At 47.2% G+C, this 15,310-nt stretch overlaps 1 protein-coding gene across 2 annotated transcripts in view; it reads right to left on the bottom strand.

The window, feature by feature from the left end:
* Positions 1 to 1,178: 1,178 nt before the first annotated feature.
* Positions 1,179 to 15,310, bottom strand: part of FKBP15 (FKBP prolyl isomerase 15) — a 58,049-nt gene continuing 43,917 nt past the window's right edge. Inside the window, exons 20-29 of one of the 2 annotated variants that reach the window (XR_003523628.2) lie at positions 12,954 to 13,125; positions 10,626 to 10,762; positions 8,924 to 9,079; positions 8,216 to 8,368; positions 7,127 to 7,249; positions 6,441 to 6,548; positions 5,479 to 6,167; positions 4,333 to 4,429; positions 1,901 to 2,081; positions 1,439 to 1,694 (exon numbers count right to left, since the gene is read on the bottom strand). Coding sequence is in view for 1 of the 2 variants with exons in the window: in XM_027615069.1 (XP_027470870.1) it covers positions 2,004 to 2,081; positions 4,333 to 4,429; positions 5,479 to 6,167; positions 6,441 to 6,548; positions 7,127 to 7,249; positions 8,216 to 8,368; positions 8,924 to 9,079; positions 10,626 to 10,762; positions 12,954 to 13,125 (1,713 nt within the window). In the remaining variant the exon portion in view is untranslated. Of the gene's footprint in view, positions 2,082 to 4,332; positions 4,430 to 5,478; positions 6,168 to 6,440; positions 6,549 to 7,126; positions 7,250 to 8,215; positions 8,369 to 8,923; positions 9,080 to 10,625; positions 10,763 to 12,953; positions 13,126 to 15,310 lie in introns of both variants that reach the window. The other variant, XM_027615069.1, reaches the window with a different exon arrangement.

Below are 15,310 nucleotides of genomic sequence, written 5' to 3'. Positions count from 1 at the left end.
CTGGGTGTTATGAACAAACAATGAATCATGGAACAGTACACCAAAACAAATTATGTAATATATGGTGATTAACATAACAATAAAAAATTAAAAAAAAATGTGTGCGCTCTAAAGAAGCTGGTTAGACTAAGCGTTTCAACATTCTTCACGGCCAAGTCACAAAAGGTGGTACTTTTTCTACCCGAAGTTTTTTTTTAAATTTAACACCTATCTCGTGCTTTTTATGTGCCAGGCGGTGTTCTAAGCACTTCACAATATGAACTTATTTAACCCTCACAACCAGGTACAAACTCTTTGTCCTTGTTTTAGACAAAAGGAAGCTGAGGCATAGAGAAGTTAAATAAAGTCACCCAGCTCAGGAGCGGCAGAGCTGGGCTGCAGCACCAGGCAGCCTGCCCCGAGTCTGTTCATCAGCGCAGATGAGCATGAGGCTCACAGGGTAACTGGCCAAGGCCACACGGCACCCAGTGCCACGAGGCTGTGAACGCAGACAGTGGGGGCTGAAAAGCCCATGCTGTGTGTTTTACCCCAACAGGGCTGAGATTCTCTTTCAGGAGATCCGGCCTGAGGCCCAGGAGCCTGGATTTTGACAAGCACCACTGTCCCTCTTCCCCCAGCCCAGTGATGGATGCCACATGGTGGACAAATAGGCTGGCCAGGATTTGAATTCTCGTTCTCCTGCTTCCTAGCTGTGTAATCTTGGGCAAGTTAATTTAACTCTCTAAGCCTTGGTCTCTCTATAAAATGGGTTAAGTGTCTTATGCAAAGGGCTGCTGGAGATGAGACAGTCTGTGTAAAGTGCTCAACAACAAAGTTTAGTAAACAGTGGCTCTTACTGCCTCCCAGCCCTATTTACGGCACACAGGCTCACAAAGGATCTGTCTTCACAAAGGATGGGGTCAGGCCACCGGAATTCAGGACCCGCTCTTATAAACATTTTAAACCAGAGAACACTTTTATTAAAATTATTCTTTTTCAAGACTGGTTGCATGGTCTTTGGAAAATCCTGAAATAAATAAAATGACCACAGATATTTTCTCACTACTCTTCTCTGCATTCGTCCTGGCCCTGAGTCCAGAGGGAATGGAAGCTGCTCTCAAACTGAAGAATCAGTCAGGTGCCACGATGCCCAACAATGCAAGGTAGGGACCCTCCCACCTTCTATGCAGGGCTTCCTAGGGTGTAGGATCAAATGTGCCAGAGCAAGCGAACAGTATGACCAGTTCTCAGATAACCATGTGCCCCAAGCTAGGATGTGGCTAGGATGAGCTGGGACAGCAGAGTGGTGACTTTCTTGAAAGCCTGAGTTCCAGGGTTAGGTGCAAAGGGAGTATATCACAGTGCTTTCGTGCATGTGAACCAACCCTGGTCTGTTCCAACTCCTACCCTGAGAGTCCCAGAGAGGAGCACAGCCACCCTTAGAGCCAAATTCCATTTCTCCCCAAAAGCTTGAGACAGGTTTCATTGCAGACATTTATTTTAGTTTTGTTAATTTCAAATATTCATTGACCTCTTGTATCAGATTTAAGGCAGAGAAAAGATACATGTCCCAGGACTGCAGGCAAGGCTGTTAACTGAACCAGGGTTTGGACTGTGTAGTCCACCCTAGGTTCCACCGGGAAGACCTTCCCCGAGACGACAGGTCCCGTTGCTGGTGCACAATTGAGCATCGGGAGGCAGATCAGTCTGAGTTACTGAAGAGAATAAAAAGCTTGGAAGAGGGCAGGATTCTTGTAGGTGACTGGCTGTAGGCAACCCACCAGCCCTTCCTCCCAAGGGAACTCTGAGGCGGGACCCCAACACTGTGAAGACAGGCTCACACTCCTCTCGGACCAGCCGGGCGGGGCGCTCAGAAGTTGGCTAACTCAGGTATGCGCACTGCTGTCCTCAGAATGCTCACCTTCACCTCACCCTGCGGCTTGTCTAGACACAGGGCTGGCTGTGCAAAATCATGCTTAGGGAAGGGTCGGTAGAGAAGACCTTCGCACCAGTTTCCTGGGTCTTCATCCCAGCCAGTCAATGTCATCATCATCATCATCATCTCCAAAAAGGGGTGCTGGGGGCGGCCGTCCCTTCATGCTCTGACAAAACAGGAAAGAGCAGTCAGTCCTCACCTGGCCCTGCACTAGACAGCCCTCCCGCCTGTGTGAGGTGTAGCGAACCGACACCTGTTCCCCGGCTCCAGGTTGGGAAGGAGGGTGTTGGTTAGGGTTTTACTGAAAGGACTAAGCCTGCGGCCAGCTTCCAGATAAGTTTGCTGGGCTTCCAGATAAAGCTGAAACAAGCAGAGAAGGGAGGCAGTCTTCCAACACACAGACAAGAAGACCAACACTGGCTAATTTTGTCATTTATTTGTGAAACACATGTATTGATTTGACAGGTTTCTTCTCATGCAGTGACTTACACATTTCGTGTGGGAAAAGAAGGGTCGATGGGGGAGAGATGCAAGTGGGAGGAAGAAAGAGAGAAGCAGAGCAGCCCTGAGGGGAGAGAGAAGATGCAAGAAGGGAGGCTGGGAAGAATACAGCTCCATCTGAAGAAACGTCGTGGCCTATGGTGGCCTGTCTGGTTCTGGACGTGCCCCCACCATGTAAGAGGGCTGAGTTCAGAGGCTTGGCCACATTAGCCAGTGGCGAATCCAAGAGATGATGAAAGCCCAGGAGCACAGGGCCACAGCCCCCAACACCTCTGAGCGCACTGGCCCTTCCCTCGCTCCCTCCACCCAGGTAGTAGGAAAAGGGAGATTAACAGGCCACGGAGGAAACCCTCCCCCACTTTTCTTGACTTGAGCTCCTGGCCTTTTTCTTCTAGATTGGTGGGAACAGGTCCCGCAGGGGTAGCAGGGATTGACGCTGGAGAAAGGCACACACGGAGCTTCCCGTTCTGAGCTACTCTGGCCCAGGGTCTGGCCAAACAGAAGGCAGCATGATGCGGTCAGGGGTCCCTGGTACGGACCTTGTACCTCTCTCTGGGCCTCAACTAAATGATCTTTAAACTCTGACAGCAGTGAATTAAAGGGTGGCTCGGTGCTTCTGTTTTATTCCAGCTACAGTTCTGGCTCTGCATTCACCAGCATTATAACCTTGAGCATAGTACTTAATCTTGCTGAGCCTCAGTCCTCTCTCCTATAAAACAGGATAAAATCTTCACTGGGTCAATAGAGTGTTAAATGAGAATGTCTGTGAAGTTTTCAGAGTATCCCAGAAACAGAAATTAACTTGGTAGTATTCATATTAATACCAATAATATACTGCTAACTGAACATTCCAACTATATTTAGGGCAGCCACCTGGGATACTCGATTGGCTTTTTGTTTTTATTTCTAAGCGCAGAATTCATATTCAGAACTCCTGAATGAAAACTTACTTCTTGGGAAGAAAGGCCAACGGGAGGAGATGGTGCCCCTCCCCGCAGAGGAGCGCAGGCAGGAGGCGAGGGCGTCGGTACACGCAAGCCGGCTTCTCGCTCGGCCACAGCCATTTCCCCAAGGTTTTGGCAAAAGCAAAACCCACTCTGGCTGACACATGAGGGGAGAAAAATGTGCCCCCAATCACCTCACAGTTCTGTCCTTGGGACAGGCTGAGCTTGAAGCTGATCTGTGTTCTCCACCCACGTTTCACTCTGGTGACATTCCCGTCAGAGCAGTCAGATGTCCTAGGGACAGCCTAACTCCACACGTGGGGACAACAGACGCGAGGATCGGGGCTCTGATCCAGGCTCTGTGAGCAAGCCGCCCTCCGGCCATCACTTTGGAGCTTTGGAGAGCGGGGTCATGCTATCGGTACGGGGTGTCGTGAGGACAAAACAAGGCAGTAGCTTGGAAAGCAGGCTGAGGACGCGGAAAGGCCCAGAAACAGGCAGTCTTAGAAGAAGCCTGGGGTTTCGGTCCTAGCTCTGCCACTAGCTCCCTCTGTGGCTGTAGGTAAATCATCTTTCTGAGCCTCAGTTTGTCTATGAATAAGGATACAAGACAAGAACTTCAAAGTCCCTTCTGATTATAAAAGAGACATAATCTCTGACCAGATCTGAGGGAACCTGAGGCCTTAGCATTCTAATGCAGGACTAAGCAGTCCAACTTCCTTCACTGAAAGTAGAAATCATTCCTGCATGGACACAGATCGTGATCCTTTTTCAGGAATGAAGTGGTATCTGCCCATCCCCACTGTGCTTACAGAGCTGCCCCCTCCCAGCCCTACGCCTGCTCCCACAGGGCGCTGCACACGGAGCCCAGGGCGTGGGCCACCCACAGACTCCACTCCTCTTCTCAAAGCCAGTGGGGAAGGGCCCCTGGGTGGTGGTGTGAGGACTGGGCAGTGCCTGGGATTTCCTTACCACCTCATCTTCATCCTCCTCCTCAGGCTGTGCTTTGGGCCTTGAAACTTTCAGAGTTGCCCCTTTAAATAGTTCATCTTCTTCATCCCCTGAGAGACTGAAGGAAAAATCAAGAAAATCAAGTCATAGAAAATGGTGTTGTTGGGGCGCCTGGGTGGCTCAGTCGGTTTAGCGGCTGCCTTCGGCTCAGGTCATGGTCCCAGGGTCCTGGGATTGAGCCCCGCATTGGGCTCCCTGCTCAGCGGGGAGCCTACTTCTGTCCTCTCTTTCTGTCAAATAAATAAATAAAATCTTAAAAAAAAAAAAAAAGAAAATGGTGTTATTTCTGTTCCTGTTCTAGGCCACAGGGCCCACAAGCTCTGGAGAAAGAATCCAACAGCTGTGCTAATCGCCCAGGGATTCCTCCCGCCTCTAAACTGGCCTCTAGCACTCTTGACTCCCTCCATGACCTACAGCCAGAATGATCTTCATAAACTAATACATCAAGGCCATGTCACTTTTTTGCTTAAATCCCTTTAATAGCTTTTCACGGTAGCTAAAATCCAAACTTCTAAGAGTGACAGAAAATCTCACGTGCCTTGTCCCTACTTCATTCTCCAATCTCAGATTAACACCATTCTCCTACTTACTGTGCCCTCCTTAGTTCCTTGACTTTCGTGTCCTCTCCTACCACAGGGCCTTTGCATGTGCTGTGCCTGCTTTCTACAATCTCTTCCTCCCAATCTTGGCATTGAAGGCTCCTTTCCATCCTTTAGGTACCAGTTTAAACATTACCTTCTAAGAATCCTTCCCTAACCATTCTATCTTTAAAGTAGAGTAACTCCCCCTTTATTTTCTATTATACGAATAGAGAATTTCTTTTTTTAAGCACTTTTTTAAAGCATACTTTTATAATACATAAATATTTGTTTGTCTTCCCCACTAGACTGCAAGCTCCTTAACTCAAGAACCAAATCTGCCTTGCCTACCACCTACTGCAGTGCTGACCACAGAGCCTCTTACATAGTAGGCATTATTGAACAAATACATGAGTGAGTAAGTGAATCAGACAGTCCTTCTCTGAGGATGAGTTACCAGCCCTGGAAACACCAGCCACAACCTCCACATACAGCTGCCTTGTCCTGGAAACTGCTCAGGAAGACGTACCTGGCATGCTGAGAAGAGTGGCTGGACCCACTTGCTGCTCCGACAGTTAGTGAACTTGCCTCTGTGTTTTCTAGCTCCTTAAAGGGAGCAGTGGAGTTAGGGACATTCTCATCTTTCTTGAGCTCTGGAGGCTGAGGCTCTTCTCCTAGACTTTCAGGCCCCAAGGCTAGTGGGTCCTCTTTCATGGAATGTGAAGTCAGGGATAGTCTTGTGGAGCCTTCTGGCTCCCCGACGTAGGCATTTTCCAATGGGCTAGCAGCAAGCGTCTCCTCGCACTCAGAGTCCACAAGCACAGGGCCCGGAGGCTCAGGGGGAATTGAAGTTGGGGGCCCCAGAGGTCGCCGGGAGGGGACACAAGCCAGTTCGGGTGCGAGAGAATCACCTTTTATCTCTGAGCGCGCCTCTGCTTCTGCGGGCTCCCCTTCCCTTCCCTGTACCTCATCCTGGGGAGCAGAGAGGGCCTGAGGGGGCAGGGGGACAGCCTCCTGGACTGCCTGCTCCGCTGACACCACGGGGGAGTGCTGCGACTCCCTACCCAGGGGCGCTGGGGGCGGCCCAGAACTGGCCGAGACCGAGCGCTCCCAGGAGGGTGTCTGGGGCTTCTCTTCGTCCTCTTCCTCCTCCTCTTCTTCATTGCTGCTCTGTCCCTTGTCTTGCTCGGGCTGATTTAACAGCTGAAGAGTCACCATCTGTTCAAAAGCCAAGAGGAGGAGATGCTCACTGACAGGAAAACAGCAGACACTCCTACTTCTTCGCTCCCTGACAGCACAGCTGCTCGTGCAGGTCGAATGCCAGCTTCTTCCTCTAGCCCGAGGCTGCCCTCATCTTTCCAGATAAAAATCATGCCACTTTTCCTGGTTCTTGAGGAACAGTCTTGAATACCTTTTAGATTTATGATCCCTCAAAAGGCCCTTAAGCCACAAGATTCCCACTTCAGTGCAAAAGTCACCGGCCGGCCCTACCTTGATGGTGTTCATGATGGTCCCCAGAACGGCCCTGCCGCCATAAGATTCCTCCAGCTCAAACTCTCCCCGCAACGACTGGAACACCTGGTTCATGATCTTCTTGACCTGCGTGAAGACGCGAGGTGAGCAAAACAAAATCTATGCTGCCAAAATCAAGTGATTTAAGTGATGCAGGTAAATGCCAGAGAGGGGTTGGGAGGGCTGAAAGGAAGCCCTCTGGGTACCGTAGTACGCGCCACAGCTGGTCCTGAACTGAGAGGCCGAAGGCTGTCACTGTGGAGAGGGCAAAATTAAATAAGGAACAGCATTCTTTGGAAGAGTTATCAAGGACTGGCAAGCTGCGGCCCATGTTTATCAATGCCTCCTCGTGCTGAGGCCACCATGCGAGCTGCCGCGGGCTATGAGGACTGGTGCTAGCAGATGCTGGGCAGGCTCCTCATTGTGCTGATTTAGAGACATTTCCCTTATCTGTCAAAACCCCAGGACAGGGCCCTCTGGGGTTTCTCACCAAAGTGATAGGCTCCAAAGAGTTCATTTTTACTGAAGCCAGTCAAGTGGTGTATCACTAAAGTCAGAAGAAAAGCTGCCAACACAACAAATTGGCCACATTCTTCCTGAAGGCCTGATAGGCACATTCAGTCCCTTGATATGACCTGGGATGTGTCTTCGAAATGCCCACTCACCTTTTCTGAGGGGTCAGCGGCAGCAGCCGCAACTCCAGACACGTGGGGCTTGGTCTCCAGGTCCTGGGCGTGCTGTTCATTTTGCTCTGTCAGGGCCGTGACTTGGGCCTGGAGGGCTAGACACTGCAAAACAACAGACTGGGGCTGTGGCCTTGGGAGCCTGGACTGCCAGGTGAAAGTCAGGACACCGGGAGGTCGAGAACCATCCTAAGCATCCAGTGTTAACCTCAAGTAGGTCTGCTGGTGTCCATACGCCCCCACACACCCCAGGCCTGCCGACTCAGGGCATTCTTTTTCCTCATCCCTCAGTCTCAACTTCACCTCCTCTTCCCCACCAAGGTCACTTGCCTTATTCCTTATCAGGTTCAAGAGCATGATGGAAAAAGGGGGGATATAAGTCCAATGACACAGACATATGAAAACCGGCCATTAGAAGCACCTGTAAGACTGCCTTCATCATCTCTGAGTCAAAGATTTTTAACTAGATACTGTAAGGAAAGAAAATCACCTCCAGATAGGGAGGCTGTCATACCATAACCCTAAACCATCTTCCATCTCTGTCACTTTCATGCCAGTGACCCACCAGATGCAGGCCCCACCCCACCTCCATGCCTCTGCCCGGGGCATTCTGCTGCCTTGGGCACCTCACTTCACCTCATCAACACTACTGGTCCTTCTTGGCTCTGCTCCCTCAGGCACTTCCTCTTTTGGGTCTCACGACACTTCATGCTTATCTTTGTTTCTCTCCTGCTCCCTTTCTGGACTGTAAGATGCTTAAGGGCAGTCCTTTCCCTAACACAGTATCTGGACTATCACTGGCACTCAATAAATATTTGCTTCATAAATGATCAAATAACGGAATTAAATACGTTCTGGAACACTAGTGTCGCTTTTTCCTTTTCTAGGTCACAGACCTGTCTTCCCGAAATCAGTATGTGAAAGATTACCGATAAATTGGAGAGCTGAACAAGTGTGTTTTGGCTTTCAAGCTATTAACACCTTTTAGGTTCAGAAGGATTTAGAAGACCCAACCCGTTTGCCTCAAATTAACTGGGCCGCCTAAGCTGTCTCGCCTGGGGAAACGCCTACCTTTTCCTGAAGGTGGAGCAGCTTCTGCTGGTTGGCATCTCTCTGCGCACAAACCTCCTGGTACTGCTGTTGGTGCTCACCCCTGGCGGAGGCCAGCAGCTGCTCACACTTTGCTTCCCACTGGGTCTGCAGCTCAGCCTGCACCAGAGACAGCTGCCAAGAGAACACGATCACCATATGGGGGCAGGGGGCACAGTCGCATCTAGGGAAGCCCATCTTTCCTAAGGCAAAAAGAATAAGCTAACAGCCTAGATTTAATAGGGACACAACTATTTGAAAGATCTTGATTACTTTGAAAGTAAATGTACTTTTTTAATATAGATACGTAGATGTCATTGGTGGTCAGGATTCTAAAAGCTACTCCAACCAGAGAAATGGGTGACTGTTTAGACAGGTCGCTAGAGGATAGAGCCATACTGTAATCTTTTCGGAGTCTGGGCCCTAAACTTCACAGGTTCAGACGAAACAGTTTTGTCAAAATCCCCAGAGGAGACTAAACTGAGGGCACCAATTCACTCAACAGTCGACACACAAATATGAATTTATGAACTTACGAGGAAGAAAGTCTCTGTCAAATGAACTAGAGACCCAGGTGTGTCCTGTCACTGTCCCTGGTCTCCCTGCCTGATTACCTAAATAAATCCCTTCTCTTCAAGGACGGTAACAGGCCTGAAGACGCATTTCCAAAATGCTTCAGTTTCCTGTTACCTGCTCTGCAGCTGCTTGGTCTGTGGACACCCGAGCCTTTTTCAAGAGCTGCCGAAGCTTGTCCAATTCCTCCTGGTAGGACTTGCGGATTTCATCGATCTCCTCCTCAGCCTGACAGCGCTCTTGAGCGGACTTCTTTTTCCTTTCAGAGAGGTTCTTGGGAATAAGAGAACCATCATCAGCTCTAGCTGTTTCACAGAGGATAAATGCAGAAGATGGTGACAGTGGTGGTAGTTTTTGACCTGGGTCTTCCTGGAAACAATTCAATGTTTAATTTTTCTTCTATATTTAATATTCTTGGATACTGAGTGACAAAAATTGTGACAAGAAGGAAAAGAAGTTCTTTATCTACCACTCTATTAAGAGATAGGGAACATCTTAACAGTGGTAAGGGCACAGGGAAGTGGACATTTTCATACCTGCTAGTAGGAAAATAAATGAGTGTTCTCTCTTTGGATGGCAATTTAGCAGTACTGTGAAAGGATGTTCAAAATACATCCAGAAATTGTACAAATTATCATTTATCTTAAGGAAGCAATAAATCATGTTCACAAAGACTGTGGTACATGGATGGTCACTGTACTGCTTTCTCTTACAATGAAAAACTGAAAACAGTCCCCCCAAATCAGAAGGAATTAGGTTTAAAAAAAAAACCCTGACAAAGTCATAGAAGAAACTGAAAATGTAGACCAAGATTTATCCCCTAAAAAGGCACTAGGCCACCAAAGCTTTACTAGAGAGTTTTCTAGAAATCTCAGAAAGTTTGCTCTTTTCATATTTAAACTATTCCAGAACAGAAAGACAGAAATATTCCCACTTTGTTCTATGGGGATAGTTTAGGCTGACCTTAAAATTTTAACACGACAAAAGATACTATAAATACTAAGTGATATTTGTAACATCTATGAGTGACAAAGGATTAATACCCTCAGTAATGTTTATAAATCAAACTAATATTACGATAGGAAAGAGGACAAAAGACCTTAAAAAGTGATCTAGCAATTCTAATTCATGCAATTCATTTTATGGAAATGCTCAAATGAATTTGCAAAAAATAGTTATATAGTACAAGGATGTCCACAGCAGCAATGCTTGAAATTGTGAAAAAACAGAAATATAAATACCCATCAGTAGGTAAATAGTTAAGTAAGTTATGATATAACCTCACAATACACTAGACTACTATGCTGTAGTTAAAAGGAATGAGAAAGTTTTCACTTTTTTTTTTTTTAAGATTTTAGTTTTAAGCAATCTGTACACCCAACGTGGGATTTGAACTCACAACCCCGAGATCAAGAGTCACACGCTTTACCAACTGAGCCAGCCAGGCATCCCAGAAAGTTCTCATTCTTATTAGTACAATGTCCATGATGAAAAAAAAAGAAAAAGCATTAAACACTATCCTATCATAGAATGATCAGTATACATACATGTATGCACAAGTATGTGTGTACATATGTTTTATACAAAGAACAAATTGCATGGATAATCATACATTATTTATAGTTGTTATCTCTAATGCTTGAGATTAGAGAGGAAAAAAGATAAATTTTATTTTTTATTTCATACTTTTCTGTATTATTTGTATTTGTTACAATGAGCACCTGCTACTGTAATTTTTAAAAGGAAAGCAAAAATGTTTATTCAACAGCTAATCCTGGCCACTTGGGTCCAACAGAGAAACTCTGGGTGTAGAATCTACCTTTTCCAGAGATTCCTTCTCATCTCGAAGATCAGCCAGCTCGTCCTCCAGGGATATCACCTTGAGCTCTAGTTGTCTCCGGCTTTGCTTTTCATTTTTGAATTTGGACTGAGCTTGCTCTGAGGTTTCCTGGAGCTCTGGGATAAAACAGCAGAGAGACTGGTTGCAGAACGAGAGCTGCAGGGGCACCTGGCATCCTGGCCGCTCCTCCCAGGCTGCACCCTGCGGTCTCCTGACTCGACCACGTACACGCCTTCCCCTCACTCCCTTCAGTACCACCTCCCTGACCAGAGAAAGGCTGATGAGGTCATGAACCAACTCCCCTACCAACCCATGTTCGTGTCTGTATGTGTGTTGTCCCCTTCTCCACACACAAAATGAAAAAGAAACGTTTTAAGCCGTCCAAAGCCACTTTCAAAATGTATCACTGCCACAATCCCATTTCGGCCACTGCCTCAACACACTGAACAGATCTTTATTTAGCGTTAGTCCAGGCCCTGTCTCACCGCCTTGGTAAAATACTCCCATCCTTCTTGGTAGCTGGGACATTCTACCAAGAGTTTCCTTTTAAAACACCAAAAAAAAAAAAAAAAGCTCAAATAAAGCTACTCAATATTTCTTAAAAATGTAACACACTGGGGCGCCTGGGTGGCTCAGTCGTTAAGCGTCTCAGGTCATGGTCCCAGGGTCCTGCGACAGAGACCCGCATCGGGCTCCCTGCTCTGCGGGAAGCCTGCTTCTCCCTCTCCCACTCCCCCTGCTTGTGTTCCCTATCTTGCTGTGTCTCTGTGTCAAATAAATGAAATCTGAGAAAAAAAAAAAAGTAACGCATTAAAATGAAGTTTGTACAGAAAACTTCTGAGACCCTTATGGTGCTTTTGAGGTATAGGGCACCAGAGAAGCAAAAAGATACCTGTACAGCATTTGAATCTAAGCCTATCCCTCAGGTGAACCCAGGTGATGCTCTAAAAGGGAAGGGGTTTATCCTCAAGGTATCACTCTACCGACTTACATCAGTGTTTTTAGCTCTTTTCAGGCAAGCAAACTTAGCTTCTTCCCAATTCTGCTGCTGCCCCAGCTACACCCCGCCCCCTGGTCCCATCTGTGCCTTCCACATTTGTTTCTACACACCAAAGTGCATGCATCAACATGCTGGTCTTCACAACTCTTCTATTCGAGTCCCTGTGTCTTGAGCAGCACCTTTATGCCAGGTACTGAACTAATGCTAACTTGGAAAAAAAGGACTTTGCAAAAGATGAGCAAGACACCATCCTTGGCCTCCAGAGGCTTGTATTCTAGAAGGGAATACAGACACATAAATACTGCTGATTTGAGGTTAACTCTGATAATGGTCATAATAATGTACTCAGAGATAAAGGATTCTAAAGGAGATCAAACGTTCTAGAAAAAAAACAGGAAAGTTTCTGAAAGAGATTTTGGAGAATTGGAGGCAAATATTGGTGACAGTAGACACACCAAGTCCAGAGAAGAGCATGGATAAAAAGCAAGACGAGAACCACAGGATGGGCTGAAGCTGCAGCAGGCTGGCTAGTATGTCCAGAGCCGAGATGAACTGAGCAACAGAAGAGGAAGTAAGCCAAGCTGGAGGGGCCTCGAGTGCCAGGCTGAAGGGTTGGAATCCACCCTCTAGGAAGGAGGCAGCCGCCTCAGGAAGTACTTCTTTCTTAAACTTCCACTGAGTCATGAGTTAGAGGAAGACATTAAACTCTTCCAGGCCCATGAGCCAAACACAAGTACCAAAGACACTGAGGACAACACTTGCCAAGCAAAGTGGGAAAGTGGTCACTAATCAACTTCAGATGAACAGTCAGTTCTTTAGTAGTCCTTTATGTTAAGCAATGGTGTAGGTTTATACCAGTCTACTTTCATTTTTGCCTCAGACCTTCAAAAACTTCAAGGGCTCCAAGCCAAATGGATTTGAAGGAAGGACAGAGTTTAACTGTTTTTTAATTTTTATTTATTTATTTGAGAGAGAGAGACAGAAAGTGTGAGAGCAGGCACGAGCAGGGGGTAGGGGAGGGCAGAGGGAGAAGCAGATGCCCTCCTGAGCAGAGCCGACATGGAGCTTAATCCCAGGACTCCAGGATCATGACCTGAGCTGAAGGCAGACGCTTAACCAACTGAGCCACCCAGGCGCCCTGGTCTTTTTTTTTTTTAATTAAGTAAATTCTACCCCTCAACGTTGGGCCTGAACTCATAACCCTGAGATCAAGAGTCACATGCTCTACTGAATGAGCCACCCAGGTGCCTCTCAGTTTAATTCCTTAGGTTTAAATGGTGAACGTCCCAGCCCCTCCAAGGACGTACCTGAGAACTCTGCCTGCAGTTTGGCGAGCTGGCCCCTAAGGAGGTCTGTCTCCTTTAAGCTTCCTGTCAGCTCCATCTGCAGCTCTGTTTCTTTCTTTTGGTGAGCAGTCACTTTCAGCTGCAGACGAGAGACTTGAGCGGTGGCAGCTGCTAACTCTTCTGTCACCTTGGCCTGAACAGTAACAAAGTATGACGCCACTTCAAACATGGGTGTCCCTTGTCTCCAAGTGATGACCCAGCCTCACACACTCTATGCTGACTGAACTGGTAGGAAGGGAGCTAAGGCACCCTCAACCTGCATTAAGCCAAAATCAAGCCTTCAATACGTGCCAAGTCTCTGACCCAGGAATTCCTTTGCAGAAATCTGTCCTTAGGAAGCAGGGAAATCTGTCCTTAGGAAGCACTGGGCAAACTTAACAAAAATTTTGCTACAAGATATTCGATGCAGATTGTTTACAGGTGCAAAAGAATGGAAAAATAAAATGCTGGAAAACGGGCTTAAGCAAATTATGATACACGTATCCCATATGCAGCTATCAAGAATGGTGCTGTGACAGAGCCACAGTCCCCTGTTCAATGTTACCAATCTGATACATGAGAAATGGTATTCCTGCCATTTTCTACCTTTTCTAGGATACACATGTATTTTTCTTCATAAAAGGATATTTTAAAATTAAATTGAATGCCTTCAACAGCAATCAACGTCTGAGTCTGTAGTTTCTCCCTAATGGTCCTGACTACCCGTGGAAGTATGATGGAAAGCTCAGCTACCTGAGAGTGACTGCTCTGGGGGTTCTTGGAAGAACAGAGCTAACAAAACACGGCCACACATCAGTTTTCTGCGTGCTCCACGTACTGCAAATGGTGCCCTGACCTGGCCTCACAGAAGCTCTATGCTCTCAAGTAACATCTGATGAAACCACAATGACTCCCTGGAGAACCCTCTAATGATACTCTGTGTGGTTAAGGGTGATGATTAAGAGGATGATCAATAAAACGAACGGTAAACAAGTGACAAATACCACATCCTTGTCACCTGAACTGATGGGCTCCCGTACAAATGAGGAGAAATGAGATGATAAGAAAGGCAGTGAACAGTTGCTCTTCTGGTGAACAGTCTTGACTTTTGGATAGCCAAGTATTTATGGGGCTGGACCGTCTCTTCTACGCTGTTATGCTGCTTCTCCCATTACTCCTCTTATGCTATTGTACCTGATGTGCCTTTACAGTTGTCTCCTTTCTTACTGTCACTTGTCCCTTCTTAGGCTATTCCCTATGCCCCTGCAGATTTAAGTGTTTCAAAGCCTTTACTGGTTTGCTAGCTTCCATTTAAAATCTAGTATTTTGGCTCTGCTAAACAAGAAGGAAATAAAGCAAATTAAAAGTGTATATAAAAGGGGCGCCTGGGTGGCTCAGATGGGTAAGCGTCTGCCTTTGGCTCAGGTCATGATCCCAGGGACCTGGGGTCGAGCCCCGCTTCGGGGCTCCCCTGCTCAGCGGGGAGCCTGCTTCTCTCTCTCCCTCTCTCTCTGCCTCTGCCCTTCCCTCCACCTGTGCTCTCTGGCTCTATCTGTCAAATAAATAAATAAAATCTTTAAAAAAAAGTGTATATAAGATAAAAGGAAACAGGTTATGAATGAGTATCTGAGAGTCCACCGGCAAAGACTCTCTTTGACCAAACTTTAGTCAGGCTCCTCTGAGCCCCTGACCTTGGCCTCACATCCTATCTGTGGCCTGCCCGGGCTAGATTTAGCAAGAATCCTGCTACGTCCGTTTAGAGAGCACCCCTCCCCCTGATATCTGAACAAGTTCTTCATCCTCGACCTCTGGTACCCCAGTCCTTGGCCAGTCATTAGCAAGAATGCTACTAGGTCAGTTTAGCAAGAATCCCTCCCACCCGTGAGGTCTTCTCTGAGTAATTTTCCAGCACCGACCCCTCACTCCGCTCCTTAGCTACGAATCCCCCATCTGCCCTTATTGTATTTGGAGTGGAGCCCAATCTTTCTCTCCTACTGCAATAGCCTTGAATAAAGTCCTCCTTACTGCTTCAGGAAGTGTCTGAGTAGTTTTTTAACAGTATGAGACCTTTCAAGTGCGCTCTAAGATACTTACTTTTGCTATTCAGTAGCCTTAGGATTTTACCTGTTAAACACAGAGGACAACGGCAGCTAGAAGTTCCAGATAGAAGAGGGGTTTTCATCTGCCCCAAAGAGAATAAAAGTTTTAGTCACTGTCCTGACGCACATGGCCTAACGGGGCCTGAGCTCCCACAGCACCCAGAGAGCTTCGTGTCTGTCTGCAGCTCCAGAGTTCACAAATATCAGAGCCAGGGCCCCTCACAAAGGCCTCGCAGCAGC

This window comes from Zalophus californianus, chromosome 13, assembly GCF_009762305.2.
Source record: "Zalophus californianus isolate mZalCal1 chromosome 13, mZalCal1.pri.v2, whole genome shotgun sequence".
NCBI lineage: Eukaryota > Metazoa > Chordata > Mammalia > Carnivora > Otariidae > Zalophus > Zalophus californianus.
Note: the sequence above shows the minus strand (reverse complement) of the source record. Positions and strands in the feature narration are given on the sequence as shown.